The 21,325-nt window shown below is 38.5% G+C and overlaps 1 protein-coding gene across 1 annotated transcript in view; it reads right to left on the bottom strand.

Annotated features, from left to right (window-relative positions):
* CEP290 (centrosomal protein 290) overlaps positions 1-21,325 on the bottom strand; it is an 862,077-nt gene that overhangs the window by 805,813 nt on the left and 34,939 nt on the right. The window contains 7 exon segments of the mRNA XM_053716925.1: positions 12,300-12,422; positions 12,930-13,019; positions 13,249-13,431; positions 14,485-14,634; positions 15,153-15,206; positions 15,960-16,103; positions 18,326-18,372. Of these exon segments, the coding sequence (XP_053572900.1) occupies positions 12,300-12,422; positions 12,930-13,019; positions 13,249-13,431; positions 14,485-14,634; positions 15,153-15,206; positions 15,960-16,103; positions 18,326-18,372 (791 nt within the window).

Raw genomic sequence — 21,325 nt, 5'->3', positions numbered from 1 at the left:
TTACTTTAACATGTTTTTATATTGAAAATAACAAAACGGAGGTCCGCCTACACTATACCCCTCCTGCCTTGCCGCCTTGCTTCTGTCCTAATCAGCGGCGCTAACTACTCTAATACCCAGTAAATATGGATGCCGGACTCCCCCCACCATTACGTAGCTGCCTTCTTCTTCAACTGATAAGCAAATCAGAATCCAGGCATCGGACAGAAATTGCAAGCGCGTGCAATTTCAGTCCGAGGACTGGATTCTGATTTGCTTATCAGTTGAAGAAGAAGGCAGCTACGTAATGGTGGGGGGAGTCCGGCATCCATATTTACCGGGTATTAGAGTAGTTAGCGCCGCTGATTAGGACAGAAGCAAGGCGGCAAGGCAGGAGGGGTATAGTGTAGGCGGACCTCCGTTTTGTTATTTTCAATATAAAAACATGTTAAAGTAAGTGTTGACTGTCCCTTTAAGCACCTTTCTAATTTACTCCTATTATCAATTTTTCTTTGTTCTCATGCTATCTTGATTTGAAAAAGCAGTACTGTAAGCTTTAGAGCCAGACCATTTTTTGTTCAGCACATGGGTAGCACTTGCTGATTTGTGGCTAAATGTAGCAAACCAATCAGCAGCTCTACCAAGGTGCTGAACTAAAAAATGGGCCGGCTCCTAACCTTTTATTACTGCTTTTTTCAAATCAAGATAACATGAGAACAAAGAAAATTTGATTATAGAAGTAAATAAGAAAGTTGCTTAAAATTGCATGATCTATCTGAATCATGAAAGAAAAAATGAGGGGTTAGTATCCCTTTAACCCCTAAACCACCGCACTCCCGCATCGCAAACACTATAATAAATTTTATTAACCCCTAATCTGCCCTCCCTAACATCGCCGCCACCTACCTACAATTATTAACCCCTAATCTCCCGCCCGCAACGTCGCCGCTACTATAATAAAGTTATTAACCCCTAAACCGAAGTCTAACCCTAACCCCCCCCAACTTAAATGTAATTTAAATTAAACAAAATAATATTCCTATAATTAAATAAATTATTCCTATTTAAAACTACAGGTATACCCCGCTCATACAGCGGGTTAGGGACCGGAGCCCTGCTGTAAAGTGAAAACCGCCTTAAAGTGAAACAAGACAGTTTTAGCTTTCTTTTCACTTGCCAGTGTGTTTAAAAACTTAAAAACATGTTTGAACTAATATATATTAGAGGTGCAATAGTGCTACATTTAGTTTAACACTAGCACAGCACAGTATTCAATAAATACTGCACCTGTAAAATAGTGACAATTACTGTAGTAAAATGTGCCAGACTGTAGCACTGAGACACAGATTGCACTGTAATGCTGTAAACAGAGTGAACCAAACATAACAAAATGGTGCCAGTCGCCTTTCTCACAATCTCACGATTACAGCATTGTTTCAAAATCCCTGGAGGTTGAACTTCAGCTCCACAAAGCGCTGTATTAGCAAAGCGCTGTAAAGTGAGGTATACCTGTAAATACTTACCTAGAAAATAAACCCTAATATAGCTACAATATCACTAATAATTACATTGTAGCTATTTTAGGATTTATATTTATTTTACAGGCAACTTTGTATTTATTTTAACTAGGTACAATAGCTATTAAATAGTTAATAACTATTTAATAGCTACCTAGTTAAAATAACTACAAAATTACCTGTAAAATAAATCCTAACCTAAGTTACAAATACACCTAACACTACACTATCATTAAATTAATTAAATAAATTAACTACAATTAGCTAAACTAAAATACAATTAAATAAACTAATCTATAATACAAAAACAAACACTAAATTAAAAAAAAATAAAAAAATTACAAGAAGTTTAAACTAATTACACCTAATCTAAGCCCCCTAATAAAATAAAAAATCCCCCCAAAATAAAAAAATGCCCTACCCTATTCTAAATTACAAAAGTAATCATCTCTTTTACCAGCCCTTAAAAGGGCTTTTTGCGGGGCATTGCCCCAAAGTAATCAGCTCTTTTACCTGTAAAAAAAAAATACAACCCCCCAACATTAAAACCCACCACCCACATACCCCTACTCTAACCCACCCAAACCCCCCTTAAAAAAACCTAACGCTAACCCCCTGAAGATCTCCCTACCTTGAGTCGTCTTCACCCAACCTGGCCGAAATCTTCATCCAAGGTGCGCAGAGGAGGTCCTTCATCCGGTAGAAGTCTTCATCCAGGCGGCGTCTTCAATCTTCATCCATCCGGAGCGGAGAGGAGCCATCTTCCAAGGAGCCGACGCAGATCCATCCTCTTCATCCGGAGTCTTCGAACACAATGACGGTACCTTTAAGTGACGTCATCCAAGATGGCATCCCTACAATTCCAATTGGCTGATAGGATTCTATCAGCCAATCGGAATTAAGGTAGGAAAAATCTGATTGACTGATGCAATCAGCCAATCAGATTGAAGTTCAATCCGATTGGCTGATCCAATCAGCCAATTGTATTGAGCTTGCATTCTATTGGCTGTTCCAATCGAATTATACTTCTTGACCAGAGAGAAAGTGAAGTAGAAGTGGTCTTCTGACCCTTACGCTTTCCAGAGAAAACCACAAACAGAGCAGAAGAATGCCGAAAATGTTTAGTAGCTTGTAGGTAAAATTTTAGAGCACGCACAACATCCAAGTTATGCAAAAGACGCTCCTTATGAGAAGGGTTAGGACAAAAAGAAGGAACAACAATTTCCCGATTAATGTTTCGATCCGACACCACCTTAGGGAGAAACCCCAATTTAGTATGAAGGACCGCCTTATCTGCATGAAAAATAAGGTACGGGGAAATCACACTGCAGAGCTGAAAGATCAGAAACTCTGCGAGCGGAAGAAAAAGCAAGGGGAAACAAAACTTTCCACAAAAATAACTTAAAAGCAACCGAATGCATAGACTCAAAAGGAGCCTGCTGCAAAACCTTAAGAACAAGGTTAAGGCTCCAAGGAGAAGCAACAGATTGACAAACAGGTCTGAATTTGACCCAAGCCTGAACAAAAGATCGAACATCTGGCAAATCTGCCAGACAAAAGAACAGACACTGCATTAGTCTGACCCTTCATAGTTCGTAACTAACAAACCCTTCTCTAGGCTCTCCTGAAGAAAGGAAAGAATGCAAGGAACCCTCACTCGACTCCAAAAGAAATTCCTTAATTCACCCCAATACAGGTTATTACACCATAATTTATGATAACGAGTAACTTGCTTACAAGCCTGAAACATAATAACAATGACTTTCTCAGAAAGCCCACGCCTAGCCAAGACTAATCGTTCAAACTCCAAGCATTCAGCTTCAGAGAAACTAGAAACGGGAGGAGGAAGGGACCCTGAAGTAGAAGGTCCCTCCTCAGAGGCAATTACCAAGGGTGAAGAGATGACATCTTCACCGGATTCGCAAACCAAATTCTGCAAGACCAGGCAGGAACTACTTAAACTACAGGCGCCCTCCCCTGCTGAAACGAGCAATGACTTGGGGAAGGAGAGCAAACAGGAGGGAACAGGCACGCCAAACTGAAGTTCCAAGACCCCACTAGAATGGCAATCAGAACAGTCAGAGGTTCTCTCGTTCTAGAATTGTACTTTGGAAAACTTAGTGTTTAGATGAGAAGCCAACAGACCCAACTCCAGAAACCCCCACCAGAAAGTTATCATAGTGATAACCTCTGGGTGAAGAGCCCACTCCTCAGGAAGAAAATTCTGTCTGCTCAGAAAAACCATGTCCCAGGATTCCACCCCCGGGATAAGGAAGGAAGAGAGAAGGTAATCGAAAAATTCCATTCATTGGAGAATATGAGTTACCTCCTTCATTGATAAGGAACTCAGAGTTCCACCCTGAGATAGATGTAAGCCACCGAGAAATATACTGATGATTCACACGAAAAATAGGTAGGCTACAAAAAAAAAGAAAAATGATAGAAACGAGGCTAAATGTATCCCAAAAGAGAAAAAGGCACTCACTGTGAAGATAAACAAGTCACATCAGGACTTGAATTCTCATCCTTCAGTCCTTTGAAAAATCAGACTAAAGTTAAATGAGGTCAAACCTAAAAAGGTAAGAAAAACTAGACCCATACCCAGCCAGAAAAACTGGAGTCCGGGGTCACAAGCACCAGGATGGTCTCAGGAGTATGAACCCTGAGGCAGGTGGTCATGCAAAATCCTCTAGAATAGAGACTCTAGTAAGGGAGTCCGGAAATATCCACTGCAAGAAGTTCGAGAGGACCACTACCATAGACTAAGCATACATAGCTGAAGATTTCAGATGGAAACAAGCAAAGGAATAAAATCCCTAGAGGCCCAATATACCAATGACCTCTAAACACAGAGCCCTGAAGGACATATAGAGTCCTGAAGAGAAGATAGGATGTCCAGAACCCCAACAAGGAATTTGATATGTAGCAAAAAACAAAGATTCTAGAAAAACTGGACGAGAGATAGTATGGATAAACATGCTAGATCCCTAAGACCACTGTCCTACCTAGGAGACAATAAAAGGACACCTTTCTTGGACAAATCGTCCTATGAGAAGGACTAGAAGAAAAGACCAGTCTTACTATAACTCCACCATGGAAACATTTGTCGGGTGAGGAGGCAAAGTTTAACCTGGGTTCAAACCCATAACCCACTGTTTTAGGAGAGGTGGCACTAGTCCACATTCCACCCGAATCATCTTAGAGTCCATAGACCTCTAAGAGGAAGAATGCTACTTAGGACCAGACGTAATGACAAAAAAACCTCAGATCATCTCAATCTAAGAGAAATCAAAACTTGAGATCATATACCTAACATAGGTAACAAAACATAGTCCTAGGAAAACTAATAAAAAGGAATACAAAATATTTTGCCTTACTTAAATAGGGTAACCTGAAAAGAAACTTATATAGGTGAACATAAGGCACAAACCCTATCAGGAATCCTCTCAATATGAGGGGATATAAGGAATAGAGTCCATACATGATAATATATATATATATATATATATATATATATATATATATATATATATGTTTGGGCCGGGCTTAGCAGTAACACAAGGTGGCCCAAATGTTTGGGCCGGGCTTAGCAGAGATTATTTCACATATTACGGGAGGGAAGGGTCATTCCCTTCCCCAGGATAAGAGAAATAAGTTGAAGGGTCGTCAGAGTAATTTTCGTTCCTTTCGTAACTTTGCAGGCAAGCCTTCCCCCTGCTCTTCCAAGCAGGAACACTCCAAGTCTTCCTGGAAGTCCAATTAGTCTTGGAGCAAGGTGAAGCAGTCTAAGAAGCCTGTCTCTGACTCAAAGTCAGAATGAAGAGTCTGCCCCCGGTCCGGGAGCGGATCTTGTGGAGGGAAGACTTTCTTTTTTCGCTAAGGCTTCGGTTTAGGATGTTCCAGATCCCTGGGCAGTGGACATGGTGTCCCACGGTTAAAGGTTGGAGTTCAAAAGTTTTCCTCCCAGGAGCAGGTTTCACCTTTCAAGATTATCTGTAGACCAGATAAAGAGTCTGATGGCGTAAGCAATGGACATTATTCTGCTTGCTCGGTTCCATCTCAGACCTCTGCAGTTATGCATGCTCAGACAATGGAATAGGGATTATGCAGATCTGTCTCCACAAATTGTTCTGGATCAGGCAAGAAGAGATTCTCTTCCGTGGTGGTTGTCTCAAGATCTTCTCTCTCAGGGAACCTGCTTTTGCAGACCTACCTGGGTGATTGTGACCACGGACGCCAGTCTGTTGGGTTGGGGAGCTGTCTGGGGCTTGTTGAAGGCTCAGGGTCTATGGACTAGGGAAGAGTCGATTCTTCCCATTAATATTTTAGAGCTGAGGGCAATCTTCAATGCTCTTCTGGCCTGGCCTCAGCTAGCTTCAGCCCAGTTTATCAGATTTCAGTCGGACAATATAACGTCAGTGGCTTACATCAATCATCAGGGAGAAACTCGAACTTCCTGGCCATGACAGAGGTAGTTAATCCAAGATTGGGAAAATAAATGAGCGCTCCAAGCCCAGAAATATATAAAAAGTCAATTTTATTCCATACTTATTAAAACCATACAAAATAGAATATTTTGCCATTCTGTGGGGGAGCCTATGACGAGAAACATTTTTTTATTTTCAATACACAAAATATTATATATAGATAAGCAAATTGATTCATGTTAAGAATTTAATTATTATGCCCAAGGAAAATATATCCTAAGTCAAATTTGATTATGTTTTACATTTTTTATCTCCTATAATTGGAAAATGTATACATATCATTCTATGAAACATTATTTCAAAACCTGTATATAATCAAGGTCAATTCTCATATTCAGTTTAAACTAATAAATTATAGCATACACCTTGAACAGGTTGGTACTGTGATTTGCAGAGAATGAGCCTATGACAAGACACTGTAATTTACATAAATTTCTTTTAGATAGATGCATAGTAATTTTGTGTTAGCCTTATGTGGGAAACTAAAATTAAGATAGATGGGGAGATATTTTTATATCAAATACTGTTTTTTACTGTGAAGAAGACACAAGCATTACAACTATGAATAAGAGCACATGACAAGAGCAATACCCTAAAATTAGAGATTATTGTTATTTAGTGAATAGATCTAAATCCCTTCTCATGTTAAGGCCCTCAGGATGTGTAGTCTGTAAATTGAACATCCACATAACTTCCCTTTTATCAAGGGTTTTCTCTCTGTCACCTCCTCTTCTCCATTGTGGGACAAAATCTATCCCTTGTAAGATGAGAGCAGATGTATCTGCGTTATGTAATGCCTTAAAATGCCTTGATACAGGTGTGTCTGAGTCCTTATCCTCTATGGAGCGCAAATGCTCCAAGAACCTTTCTTTTAGCGGTCTTTTAGTTTTGCCTGTGTATTGTTTATGACAAATTTTACACGTTAAAAGATAAACTACATGAGTAGTTGAGCAATTGATATAATGATATATCTTATACACTTTATTGGTAGTGGTTGAACTAAATTCAACCCCTTCCTTGACAAAATCACAGGTAGTACATATTGGACGCCTACACTTATAAAAACCCTTTCTCTGTTTTAGCCAGCAAGTTGTTTTATTAGTTCTTACATCTGATGGAGAAATGGAATTTGCAATCGTTTTACCTCTTCTAGATACAAAATCACAGCCTTCTTTAAGGATAGGGTCTGAGTACAAAATAGGTATAGAATCTTTAATAATACTGCACACCTTAGTGTATTCCATACTGTAGGTTGTAATGAATTTAATTTTACTACTTTCTGATGTTCTTTTCTGTTTTGTTCTGTATTTGAGCAATTCTTGTCTTGGAGTTAAATCTACACTGGTTTTTGCCTTTTTAACAACTTCTCACTATAACCCCTATCCAAGAACCTTTTTGTTGCTTCTTGTGACTTCACCTGATATTCTGCCTCACTGGTGCAGTTTCTTTTAATTCTGGTATATTCCCCCTTAGGGATACCCTTCACAACATGTCTTGGGTGACACGAGTTGTACTTCAGGATGGTGTTCCCAGCCGTAGACTTCCTATATATAGTGGTCTCAACAGTATGTTTGTCAGTGCTCATTAATGTAATATCAAGAAAATTTATTTCCTTTTCACTATGCTCACTAGTGAATTTTAAGATGTAGTTGTTATCGTTAAGATATTTACAAAAATCTTCTGCCTCTTGCTGATCCCCCTCAAATACAAACAACAGATCATCAATATACCTGTAAAACTGGATAATCCTATCCTTGAATGGATTTTTATCTCAAAAGACGTGGGACAGCTCCCACCACCCCATAAAGAGGTTGGCATAGGAGGGGGCAAATTTCGCCCCCATAGCTGTCCCACGTCTCTGGAGATAAAAGCTGTTCTGAAACAGAAAAAAAAATATGACTCAAAAGATATTCAATTGCCCTTATTATGAAAATTTTGGTTGGAGATGTAAAATTAGTATTTTGTTCCAAAAAATTTTCTATTGCTTGAATTCCCTTATCATGTTGTATAGTTGTGTATAGTGAAGAGACATCAGCTGTAATGTATCTATATGTTAGTTTCCATTTTAGATTTTGAATTTTATTTCGAAGAGCCGTGGTGTCCTGTATATAGCTAGGCAAATCCTTAACCAGGGGTTGTAAAAATGAATCAATTAATTCTGACATGGGTTCATTCAAAGAGTCAATGCCCGCTATAATGGGCCTGCCCTGTGGACTCAAAAGATTTTTATGTGTTTTAGGAAGGTAATGAAAAACAGGAATGACTGGTAATTGCGGGATAATCCTTTCCTGAACTGATTTATTTATGTTATTATATCTTGCATACAAAACAAGATTGGTCAGTTCATTCCTGTACTTCACTGTAGGATTATCTTTTAATTTAGCATACACTTCCTTATCATTTAGTTGTCTCAAGGACTCTGCAACGTAGTCATCCTTATTAAGGACGACCACATTGCCTCCCTTGTCAGATTGCCTTATGACAAGTGAATCATCAGATGCCAACCTTTTCATTGTTTCCCTCTCCTTTAGAGTAAAATTGGATTGAAGTTTGTTCCTCTTTTGAGTAGATTGTAATCCCCTCAATTTTTCCTCCACTGTTTTCTGAAATATATCCAGAATTTTAGGTCTAGTATGTATAGGATAAAAGTGACTTTTATTCCTTACATGTCTCAATGATATATCTGTCTCACATATTAGGCCCTCAGTATGACTGTCACCTTCTTGTTGCAATTGTTCTAAGTCTAAGAGAGTACATATATCTGAAAAATCACTTAAACCCTGAGGTTCACTCTTATCATATTGAGAGGACTCCTCTCAATATGAGGGGATATAAGGAATAGAGTCCATACATGATAATATATATATATATATATATATATATATATATATATGTTTGGGCCGGGCTTAGCAGTAACACAAGGTGGCCCAAATGTTTGGGCCGGGCTTAGCAGAGATTATTTCACATATTACGGGAGGGAAGGGTCATTCCCTTCCCCAGGATAAGAGAAATAAGTTGAAGGGTCGTCAGAGTAATTTTCGTTCCTTTCGTAACTTTGCAGGCAAGCCTTCCCCCTGCTCTTCCAAGCAGGAACACTCCAAGTCTTCCTGGAAGTCCAATTAGTCTTGGAGCAAGGTGAAGCAGTCTAAGAAGCCTGTCTCTGACTCAAAGTCAGAATGAAGAGTCTGCCCCCGGTCCGGGAGCGGATCTTGTGGAGGGAAGACTTTCTTTTTTCGCTCAGGCTTCGGTTTAGGATGTTCCAGATCCCTGGGCAATGGACATGGTGTCCCACGGTTACAGGTTGGAGTTCAAAAGTTTTCCTCCCAGGAGCAGGTTTCACCTTTCAAGATTATCTGTAGACCAGATAAAGAGTCTGATGGCGTAAGCAATGGACATTATTCTGCTTGCTCGGTTCCATCTCAGACCTCTGCAGTTATGCATGCTCAGACAATGGAATAGGGATTATGCAGATCTGTCTCCACAAATTGTTTTGGATCAGGCAAGAAGAGATTCTCTTCCGTGGTGGTTGTCTCAAGATCTTCTCTCTCAGGGAACCTGCTTTTGCAGACCTACCTGGGTGATTGTGACCACGGACGCCAGTCTGTTGGGTTGGGGAGCTGTCTGGGGCTTGTTGAAGGCTCAGGGTCTATGGACTAGGGAAGAGTCGATTCTTCCCATAAATATTTTAGAGCTGAGGGCAATCTTCAATGCTCTTCTGGCCTGGCCTCAGCTAGCTTCAGCCCAGTTTATCAGATTTCAGTCGGACAATATAACGTCAGTGGCTTACATCAATCATCAGGGAGAAACTCGAACTTCCTGGCCATGACAGAGGTAGCCAAGATTATTCAGTGGGCGGAGTCTCACAACTGCTGTCTGCCTGCGATCCACATTCCCGGGGTAAACAATTGGGAGGCAGATTTTTTGAGCAGCCAGACTTTTCATCCGGGGGAGTGGGAACTTCACCCGGATGTGTTTTCCAGCTTGATTCTCAAGTGGGGAAAGCCGGAGGTGGATCTCATGACATCTCGCCAAAATGCCAAACTCCCGAGGTACGGGTCGAGGTATCCTCAGGTTGTACTGATAGATGCTCTGGCAGTTCCTTGGGAGTTCAATCTGGCATATGTGTTTCCTCCGTTTGCTCTTCTTCCTCAGGTAATTGCGTGGCCTTGCAGGATCAGGTATGCAGATCTGGTGGAGATGTCATCTCTTTCACCTTGTAGACTTCCTTTGAGGAAGGACCTTCTACTTCAGGGGCATTTCCTTCATCCAAATCTCGTTTCTCTGAAGCCGACTGCTTGGAGATTGAACGATTGATATTATCTAAGCATGGGGTTTCCGAGTCGGTTATTGAGACTATGATTCAGGCTCGTAGAAAAATGTATTATAAGATATGGTGTAAATATCTGTATTGGTGTGAATCCAAGGGTTATTCTTTGAGTAGAGTTAGGATTCTTAGGATTAGGTCTTTTCTCCAGGAGGGTCTGGGAAAGGGTTTATCTGCAAGTACCTTGAAAGGTCAAATTTCTGTTTTATTCTGTTTTATTCTGTTTTGTTGCATAAATGTCTGGCAGATGTGCTAGATGTTCAGTCTTTTTGTCAGGCCTTGGTTAGAATCCAGCCTATGTTTAAGTTTGCTTCTCCTCCTCGGAGTCTTAATTTAGTTCTTAAGAGTTCTTCAACAGGCTCCGTTAGAGCCTATACATTCTTTGGATATTAAAATGTTATCTTGGAAGGTTTTGTTTTTGGTTGCTATCTCTTCGGCTCGAAGAGTTTTGGAGCTTTCAGCGCTGCAGTGTGAATCTCCTTACCTTATTTTTCATTCTGATAAGGTGGTTCTGCGTACTGCCTTAGGTTTCCTTCCCAAAGTGGTTTCGCATAGGAATATTAATCAAGAAATCGTTGTTCCTTCTTTGTGTCCTAATCGTTCTTCTCTTAAGGAGCGTTTGTTGCACAACCTGGATGTGGTTTGTGCGTTGAAATATTATTTGCAGGCGACTAAGGAGTTTCGCCAGTCTTCTTTGTTTGTTGTTTTTTCTGGGAAGCGCAAGGGTCAGAAAGCTACGGCTGCTTCTCTTTCTTTTTGGCTAAGGAGTGTTATTCGCCTGGCATATGAGTCTGCTGGACAGCAGCCTCCTGAGAAAAATCACGGCTCATTCCACAAGGGCTGTTTCTTCTTCTTGGGCCTTTAAAAATGAAGCTTCTGTGTAACAAATTTGCAAAGCTCCCACTTGGTCATCTTTAAACACTTTTCTAAATTTTACAAGTTTGATACTTTTGCTTCGGCTGAGGCTTCTTTTGGGAGAAAGGTTCTTCAAGCAGCGGTGACTTCCATTTAGGTTACCTGTCTTGTCCCTCCCTTATCATCCGTGTCCTCTGGCTTGGGTATTGGTTCCCAACAGTAATTATGATGATCCGTGGACTCACTGTGTCATTAGAAAGAAAAGAAAATTTATGCTTACCTGATAAATTTATTTCTTGACATGGTGAGTCCACGGCCGCCTTGCATTTTTTAGACAGGTTATTTTTCTATAAACCTCAGGCACCTCTGCACCTTATATTACTTTATTTCTCCTTTGCCTTTGGTCGAATGATTGGGGTTTGTGGGTAAGGGAGTGGTATTTAACAGCTTTCCTGTGGTGCTCTTTGCCTCCTCCTGCTGGCCAGGAGTGATATTCCCAACAGTAATTATGATGATCCGTGGACTCACCGTGTCAAGAAAGAAATACATTTATCAGGTAAGCATACATTTTCTTTTTTATTACAATTATACTATACCGTACGTTCTATTTTAATAACAAGTTTTAGGAAGGGGCGGGAACCTGAAACGTGTTGAGTGAGGGATAGTCTGACCTGACTAGCTGTGCTATCTCCACTTATTGCTGCAGCTTCAGTGTTTACCTTTGATATGACCAATTGTCTTCATTTAAGAGCAAGTATTTGTATTCTGCCTTATACATTTTATATTATATATGCACTTTTGTGTAACATACATTTATTTGTCGTTGCAACACTAATAGGCTGTTTTAATATTTAGAGCTGAAACTTTGTTTTCTTTTTATTTATTTATATATATATATATATATATATATATATATATATATATATATATATATATATATATATATATTAGTGAGCGATTTGCTATAACAATTGTATTTTAATTTTGTATAATAATAATAACCTCTACAGGTATAACAAGAAAACATTGTTTCCTTTAGAACAGTAAAATGTTGTTTTCAAAAATCTAAAACTTTATTTTTGAAATGCCAGATGTCCTTTTAAGAAGCAGGCTGATTTTACAACAATTATATGATACCTGCTGTAGAGCTATGATGCTGTCCTTGTCTGCATCCAACTGAGCAATTTTTAACTTTTCTCTCAGATTCTGGACCATTTGCTGATATTCCACAATTTCCTCATCTTTGGATGCCAATATTGCCTGCAACAAAGGTAATCTTAATCATTTAGGACTAATCATAAAATTAAACCTTAATCCAGCAGAATATAGGGAACATGGGAATTTGAGTATAATAAATAAAAATCCACCAGAGCTTGAAAAATCAACCCCTTAATCTTCCTTTTTCCTCCCTCTCAACACTTTCCAAGCCTTCTTCAGTAGCCCCAAATATATCTTACATTAAGCCGTTTCTAGCTTTCTCTGTAATTTGTTTATATGTGTCCACAGAAATGAACTTACCTGGCCAGACAGATCTAATGACGATAGCATATGTTACTAGGAAGGACTCATGTGAAAGTACCTATGGAACCTATGATATGTACTTCATGTTCGTATACATGTTTTGTTCTCCAACTGTCATGGATCGCTCAGAGACAGCTATTTTCAAAATTGTTAATATCAATTTTCAACTGTGTGACTTGTACTATTTATTTGTAAGTTGTATTTGAATTAGAAATAAAAAAAAAAACTCTATATATATTTGCAAACCTTCCATTCTTCCACTTTTGCATTTACAGCTATCATAACTGGGTCATCTTCATCATTCTTTGCTTTCAGCTGTTCCGTCAGCTCCAGAACCTACATGAAAACAAATAAGAAATCGTACAAAAAAAAAGTGATCAATTGAGATTTTATCTGAAAATATATTTCCTTAGTATACATGAAGGATATTGCATACAAAAGGTGAGGGCAATTGCTAAAAATTAAAAAATGTTTTAACAAAAAAAAGAAAATAGAAGACTCTTTGCTTTTCAAAAGTAATAAATATGCAACAATAACTACTCTGTGCGTGCATCACCGTTATCACCTGAAATCTGTATTGCTCTTTTTCTTTTCTTAGTTGATCCATAATACTGTCTGTGTGTTGCACCATAAGCTTCATTTTTGTGTATTCATCAGTCATTTTCTCCATTTCCTGCACAGATTCCTCAAGATTCTTGGTCATTTCTTGGTTCTGAGCTTCTAGTTTCTCATTCGCTTCACTCAAGCTCTAGGATTTAAAAGTTAAATCTGACTTGTGATCCAACACATTACGCAATGCAAACTAAAATATATAAAACCTGGCAAAGTAGTGAGTAGTTATCTCAATGCCCAAGATATCATGCTTCAACAATATTGCCAAATCATACACCTGGATGACAACTCACAGGCAATGCTGAGGTAGTTAGAGAGTCTGGTTAACCTTCTGAATACCAGATAGGGCTGCAACGCACTGCAAACCAAAGCACTTTCTTGAATGCATAAGGTTAACAGAAGTAGGTTCGTAGACAGCAATATCCTTCACAACAATGATATGTAGATAACATTTCAGCAGCCATGGCAAAATCCTGGCTGCTTTATATAGTGGAATCTGTGATAACGCCAATAGTGTGAAATTAAGGTAATGAAACAAAGAAATTATCACAATTAATATGTGGAATATAAAATATCTAAGAACCCAAACAACGATAAAAAGCTCTCAATTACACCTTGTTGAATATAAAGAAAACAAATACAATCTTATAGACAAAATGTGGTGCAGTCAGAGTAAGTGCAAGAGACCATATACAAAAAGTACAGGCAATTCAGCTATTTAGTAATATAAGTAGAATCTGTGTAACTGCAATTAAACATTTATCGGTTACATGTCGTCAAGATATATTTTAACTCTTCACTGGAAATCTAACAGACAGAGGACTTCACTAATAGAGGCACATCTATGTAATCACAGAGAAACTGAGAAATCAAAGATGCAATTTCTATGAGAAAACTTTAAACAGGGAACAACTGAGAGAACTTTTCGGGCATCCGTTTGCATTTCTCCCAATGCTATTTAGCTGTACTATGCTTGTTCCACATCTTCACCTGCTTATCTTTGATTGTCAACGAATATTAAGAGAGAAGACCTTGCATTGTGATTATTATGAACTAATGCTGTTCATGTGAAATACATTATTAAAATTCATATCTGTGCTATGGGCCGTGAAACTATTGGGTGAATAATTAAATTATAACTCTTAATATACCCTAAAATTTGTTCACCAAAAGTAATATATCCACTTACCTGCATTTCGTCTATATATTGCACAAGCTGCATATTCTTTTGAGAAAGCAGAGATTTGTAATCTTGCCCTTCCCCCCGTGACAGCAAGGTTTCCCTCTGAGAGTCAATCTGTCTCTGATAGTCTATAACATCTTGTCGTAGTTGTTCATTCTGTTGAAAAGACACAATCAGAAGATCCTGTAATATGTATTTATGTCCCAAGAAAGTAAATCTGATTACTAAACTATCAGCCTACCACCTTTTAAGACACTTTTTCTCAAGAGTCACAATCCTCACCTTTTTCTTAAGTAGTTTTTTCTCCATTATTAAGTGGTAATTCAAAGAAAGGCAACAAATGAAGGGTTAGAAAATAACTTAAATAATGGAAGGATCAAGCAAAAACTTTCCGTACAATAATATAAAGGAAAACATAGAAAGGGTGTAAATTATTAGAAAAAAAATGAAGTGATGAAAGAATATATAGTATTTCAATACAAGCAAAGGGTATTCTACAAGGAATATTTTGTATATAAATTACTAGAAACCTAAAGGCAAATATGGCAACATTTACTGTGTAACCAAAACACTTTCCTAAGAAGACAAAATATCAAGCTCAGTGAAACACAGATGATAAAAACTAAAGATTTCCTTAGCAGTCTTGTAAATGTAAGCAACAATCAGTAACCAACCTCTCTTCTGAGCTTGCTGTTTTCATTATCAGCTTCTTCATTTCGTAGAGCAAGCTAAAATGACACAATGGTATATTTTATAAATGTGAATGATAAATTGACATTCATTTGCCTCTTATCATAAAAATTATATAAAAATAACTATTTTTAGCTTATTTTGTTCTAAAAAAACTACCAACTATGATACATTTCAAAATACTTTCTTTAAAAGTACTGATTAGACAGCTTACATACTCAAGAGCATGTCAGCATCTTAAAAATGGTATATTTAAAAGGAAAGTCAAGTCAGAGAGGGTATGCAATTTTAAACAACTTTACAAGTTACTTTTATTTTCAAATTTGTTCTCTTAGTATTCTTTGTTGAAGGCTAAACGTAAGTAGGCTCATATGTGAATTTCTATGCCCTTGAAGATCCTTATCTCAGTGCATGTTCTCTGTTTTTCACACTTAGACAGTGCTAGTCCATGTGCGTTAAATAGATTATATTTGCTCACTCCTTGGGAGTTATTTATGAGTCAGCGCAGATTGGCTAAAATTCAAGTCTGTCAAAAGAACAGAAATAAGGGGGCAGTTTGCAGAGGCTTAGATACAAGGTAATCAAAGAGGTAAAACAAGTGTATAAATATAGGAGGGTTGTTTATGCAAAACTGGGGAATTGGTAATAAAGGGATCATCTCTATTTTTAAACAAACATTTTCAAGTAGACTGTCCCTTTAATCTATATACATCTCTGAAGGAAATGTACTGTATTCACAAGCATCTCTGGTAAGGTAGTGGTATAATTCTTATATAAAATGTAAAACTTACTTGTTCATTGACTTGCTTCTCTTTCTCCAGTTCCTTTCCCAGATCTTTTAATTCTCTCTCTCTATGTGCCAGTTGCTCCTCTAGTTGCCGAATTTCTTCCCGCAAAAATCGTGAATCTCTGCTTCCAGTAGATAATTGTACCATCTAGATTAAACAACACAGGCCTTAAAATATTACAGAACATTTGTGACATTGTTAGATAAATCAATTGTTTAAGCTGTGAAGTCCCTTTTGGTAGTTCTTCAAATCTATCTGAATGCAGTTATTTGAAATTCACAAAAGCACCAGCAAAACCATTGCTGGAACATGTGGGTTACAGTACACGTATATACTGGATCTAAACACTTATACAGATTGTATTTTTTTTATGATACAAAAAAGGGATATTAGTATGAGATTGTAATATAAACTTTTAATTATGTGTAGCTTAAATGCTTTGCATTATACTTTCATTGTTTATTTTTCCCCACTTTCCTGTAATTTATCTCTAAAAATGTTTGTTTTCTTATCTCCACTGAGCTTCTATAAAATGAGGTTAAATTAAAGGAACAGTCTAGTCTAAATTAAAATGTCATGATTCGGATACGGTATGCAATTTTAAACAACTTTCCTATTTACTTCTATCATCAAAATTTGCTTTGTTTGCTTGGTATTCTTTGTTGAAAGCTAAACCTAGGTAGGCTCCGATGCTAATTTTGAAGCCGTTGAAGCTGCCTCTTATCTGAATGCATTTGACAGTTTTTTACAGCTAGGGAGCATTAGTTTATGTGTGCAATATAGATAACATTGTGCTCACGTCCGTGGAGTTACTTATGAGAGGGCACTGATTAGCTAAAATGCAAGTCTGTCAAAATAACAAATAAGGTGGGCAGTCTGCAGAAGCTTAGATACAAGGTAATCACAGAGGTAAAAAGTGTATTAACATAACCGTGTTGGTTACGCAAAACTGGGGAATGGGTAATAAAGGGATTATCTATCTTTTTAAAAAATAAAAACTCTGGAGTAGACTGTCCCTTTAAAGAGACACAAAAACCAAACATTTTTATTTCTTAATTCAGATAGAGAAAGCAATTTTTAACAACTTTCCAATTTACTACTTTTATCTAATTTGCTTTACTCTCTTGGTATCCTTTTAAAAAGCATACCTAGGTAAGTTCAGGGGCAGCAATGCACTACTGGGAGCTAGTTGCTGATTGGTAGCTGCATATATATGCCTCTTGTCATTGGATCACCTGATTTGCTTAGCTAGCTTCCAGTAGTACATTGCTGCTGCTTCAACAAAAGTTACCAAGAGAATGAAGCAAATTTCATAACGGAGGTAAACTGGAAAGTTGTTTTAAATTTTATGCTCTATGTGAATCCTAAAATATTTTTTGGGGGGTTTCATCTCCCTTAAGTAGATCAATACCTCTTGGTCTTTCTCTGAAATGGGACTATACTTCCTTAAAGTGCACCCACATATGGATGTAGTAACACAGTTAACAGCAGTATTATACCAATATCTGTACAATATATATTAAATACACATTATATATAATATATAATCAGAGAAAGAAGATAAATTAATATTTCCTTACCTTCAATTATACTAAAGATGGAAACATTTAAATGATCTGCATGTAACATGAGATAAGACAATACTTTTCAGATTGTACAAATATTTAGACACTAAATATATGATATGAATTCCAAATGTTTTTCTTTCACGATTCAGATAAAGCATGCAATTTCAAACAGCTTTCTTATTTACTGCTATTATAAAAAAAGTCTTTGTTCTCTTGGTATCTATAGTTGAAAAGCAGGGATGTAAACTAAGGAGCATGCACATGTCTGGAGCACTATAAGGCAGCATGTTATCCATTTGCAAGAGTACTAGATGGCAGCACTTTCCTACCATATAGTGCCCCAGACTCCTACTTAGGTTTCTCTTCAACAAAAAACACCATGGGAACTAAGCAAATTTGATAACAGAAGTAAAATGGAAACTTTTAAACAAATTGTATGCTCTGTCTGAATCACAAAAGTAAATGTTTGGGTTTCATATCCCTTTAACTGTGGATCACTAGCATGTGCAAATGTGCTTTCCATACTCCATTATATCTAGCACTTATTTACTGTTTAATATCCCTTTAATTATGCAGAATACATTTTAAATTGCCATTTATTAGATGTCACCTGTTAAAAAAGTTATATTAGATTAAGTTAAATAAAAAATAGCAATTGTGAGCCACAAAAAAATGAAATTAGTCTTCTGATTAATTACCTCCCCACGTCATACTATTGCATATGAACATATAAAAAACACAATCTATAATGTAGTATTCAATAAACAATGTAGAGATATTGAAGGACAAAGTGGATATTACCTCTAGCTCATTTTCCAGCTGCTTGACTCTATTTTTCAATTGGTTTTCTATAGAAAGAAAAAATAAAAACGGTTAAATAACGAACGCACATATAATATGAAGCAACAATTAACCACCTGCAAATAGAAACAAATGCATCAAACAAAGGAGCATGAAAACAATTTGCATTCTATTATCAAACTGACCTTGTTCTCGTTGTATTCTTTAATGAAATGCATACGTATATAGGCCTAGGACTCTACTAGTACTTAGCTTGTGACTGATGGCTACACACATAGAGGCCCATTTATCAAGCTCTGAATGGAGCTTGAGGGCCCGTGTTTCTGGTGAGCCTGCAGGCTCGCCAGAAACAGCAGTTATAAAGCAGCGGTCTAAAGACCACTGCTCCATAACCCTGTCTGCCTGCTCTGAGCAGGCGGACAGATATCGCCACAATTCAACCCGATCAAGTACGATCGGGTTGATTGACACCCCCCTGCTGGAGGCCGATTGGCCGCGAATCTGCAGTGGGCGGCGTTGCACCAGCAGCTCACAAGAGCTGCGGTGCAATGCTGAATACTAAGAGCGTATTGCTCTCCGCATTCAGCGAGGTCTGTTGGACCTGATCCGCACTGTCGGATCAGGTCCGACAGACCTTTAATAAATAGGCCTCATCATTGGCTTACTAGATATGCTCAGCTAGGTCCCAATAATGCACTGCTGCTCACAGTTATACCAAACTATTTTAAGCAATGCATTGACAAAAATGAAACCATAATTTTGTTCGTAAAATGAATAGGGTATCACGTTTACAAAGCAGTCCAAGTGTACTACCTTGGAAAACCCACTTGAGTATTTCTTGGTTTTCTTTGCTGTGGCCAATCAGAAAAAACAGAATTTATGTTTACCTGATAAATTACTTTCTCCAACGGTGTGTCCGGTCCACGGCGTCATCCTTACTTGTGGGATATTCTCTTCCCCAACAGGAAATGGCAAAGAGCCCAGCAAAGCTGGTCACATGATCCCTCCCAGGCTCCGCCTTCCCCAGTCATTCGACCGACGTAAAGGATCAATATTTGCATAGGAGAAATCATATGATACCGTGGTGACTGTAGTTAAAGAAAATAAATCATCAGACCTGATTAAAAAACCAGGGCGGGCCGTGGACCGGACACACCGTTGGAGAAAGTAATTTATCAGGTAAACATAAATTCTGTTTTCTCCAACATAGGTGTGTCCGGTCCACGGCGTCATCCTTACTTGTGGGAACCAATACCAAAGCTTTAGGACACGGATGATGGGAGGGAGCAAATCAGGTCACCTAGATGGAAGGCACCACGGCTTGCAAAACCTTTCTCCCAAAAATAGCCTCAGAAGAAGCAAAAGTATCAAATTTGTAAAATTTAGTAAAAGTGTGCAGTGAAGACCAAGTCGCTGCCTTACATATCTGATCAACAGAAGCCTCGTTCTTGAAGGCCCATGTGGAAGCCACGGCCCTAGTGGAATGAGCTGTGATTCTGTCAGGAGGCTGCCGTCCGGCAGTCTCATAAGCCAATCTGATGATGCTTTTAAGCCAAAAAGAGAGAGAGGTAGAAGTTGCTTTTTGACCTCTCCTTTTACCAGAATAAACAACAAACAAGGAAGATGTTTGTCTGAAATCCTTTGTAGCATCTAAATAGAATTTTAGAGCACGAACTACATCCAAATTGTGCAACAAACGTTCCTTCTTTGAAACTGGATTCGGACACAAAGAAGGCACGACTATCTCCTGGTTAATGTTTTTGTTAGAAACAACTTTCGGAAGAAAACCAGGTTTAGTACGCAAAACCACCTTATCTGCATGGAACACCAGATAAGGAGGAGAACACTGCAGAGCAGATAACTCTGAAACTCTTCTAGCAGAAGAAATTGCAACCAAAAACAAAACTTTCCAAGATAATAACTTAATATCTACGGAATGTAAGGGTTCAAACGGAACCCCCTGAAGAACTGAAAGAACTAAATTGAGACTCCAAGGAGGAGTCAAAGGTTTGTAAACAGGCTTGATTCTAACCAGAGCCTGAACAAAAGCTTGAACATCTGGCACAGCCGCCAGCTTTTTGTGAAGTAAAACAGATAAAGCAGAAATCTGTCCCTTCAAAGAACTTGCAGATAATCCTTTCTCCAAACCTTCTTGAAGAAAGGATAGAATCTTAGGAATTTTTATCTTGTTCCATGGGAATCCTTTAGATTCACACCAACAGATATATTTTTTCCATATTTTATGGTAGATTTTTCTAGTTACAGGCTTTCTGGCCTGAACAAGAGTATCAATGACAGAATCTGAGAACCCTCGCTTTGATAAAATCAAGCGTTCAATCTCCAAGCAGTCAGTTGGAGTGAGGCCAGATTTGGATGTTCGAACGGACCTTGAACAAGAAGGTCCTGTCTCAAAGGTAGCTTCCATGGTGGAGCCGATGACATATTCACCAGGTCTGCATACCAAGTCCTGCGTGGCCACGCAGGAGCTATCAAGATCACCGATGCCCTCTCCTGATTGATCCTGGCTACCAGCCTGGGGATGAGAGGAAACGGTGGGAATACATAAGCTAGGTTGAAGGTCCAAGGTGCTACTAGTGCATCTACTAGAGTCGCCTTGGGATCCCTGGATCTGGACCCGTAGCAAGGAACCTTGAAGTTCTGACGAGAGGCCATCAGATCCATGTCTGGAATGCCCCACAATTGAGTAATTTGGGCAAAGATATCCGGATGGAGTTCCCACTCCCCCGGATGAAATGTCTGACGACTCAGAAAATCCGCTTCCCAATTTTCCACTCCTGGGATGTGGATTGCAGACAAGTGGCAGGAGTGAGTCTCCGCCCATTGAATGATTTTGGTCACTTCTTCCATCGCCAGGGAACTCCTTGTTCCCCCCTGATGGTTGATATACGCAACAGTCGTCATGTTGTCTGATTGAAACCGTATGAATTTGGCCTTTGCTAGCTGAGGCCAAGCCTTGAGAGCATTGAATATCGCTCTCAG

Source organism: Bombina bombina, chromosome 6 (assembly GCF_027579735.1).
Source record: "Bombina bombina isolate aBomBom1 chromosome 6, aBomBom1.pri, whole genome shotgun sequence".
Taxonomy (NCBI): Eukaryota; Metazoa; Chordata; class Amphibia; order Anura; family Bombinatoridae; genus Bombina; species Bombina bombina.
Note: the sequence above shows the minus strand (reverse complement) of the source record. Positions and strands in the feature narration are given on the sequence as shown.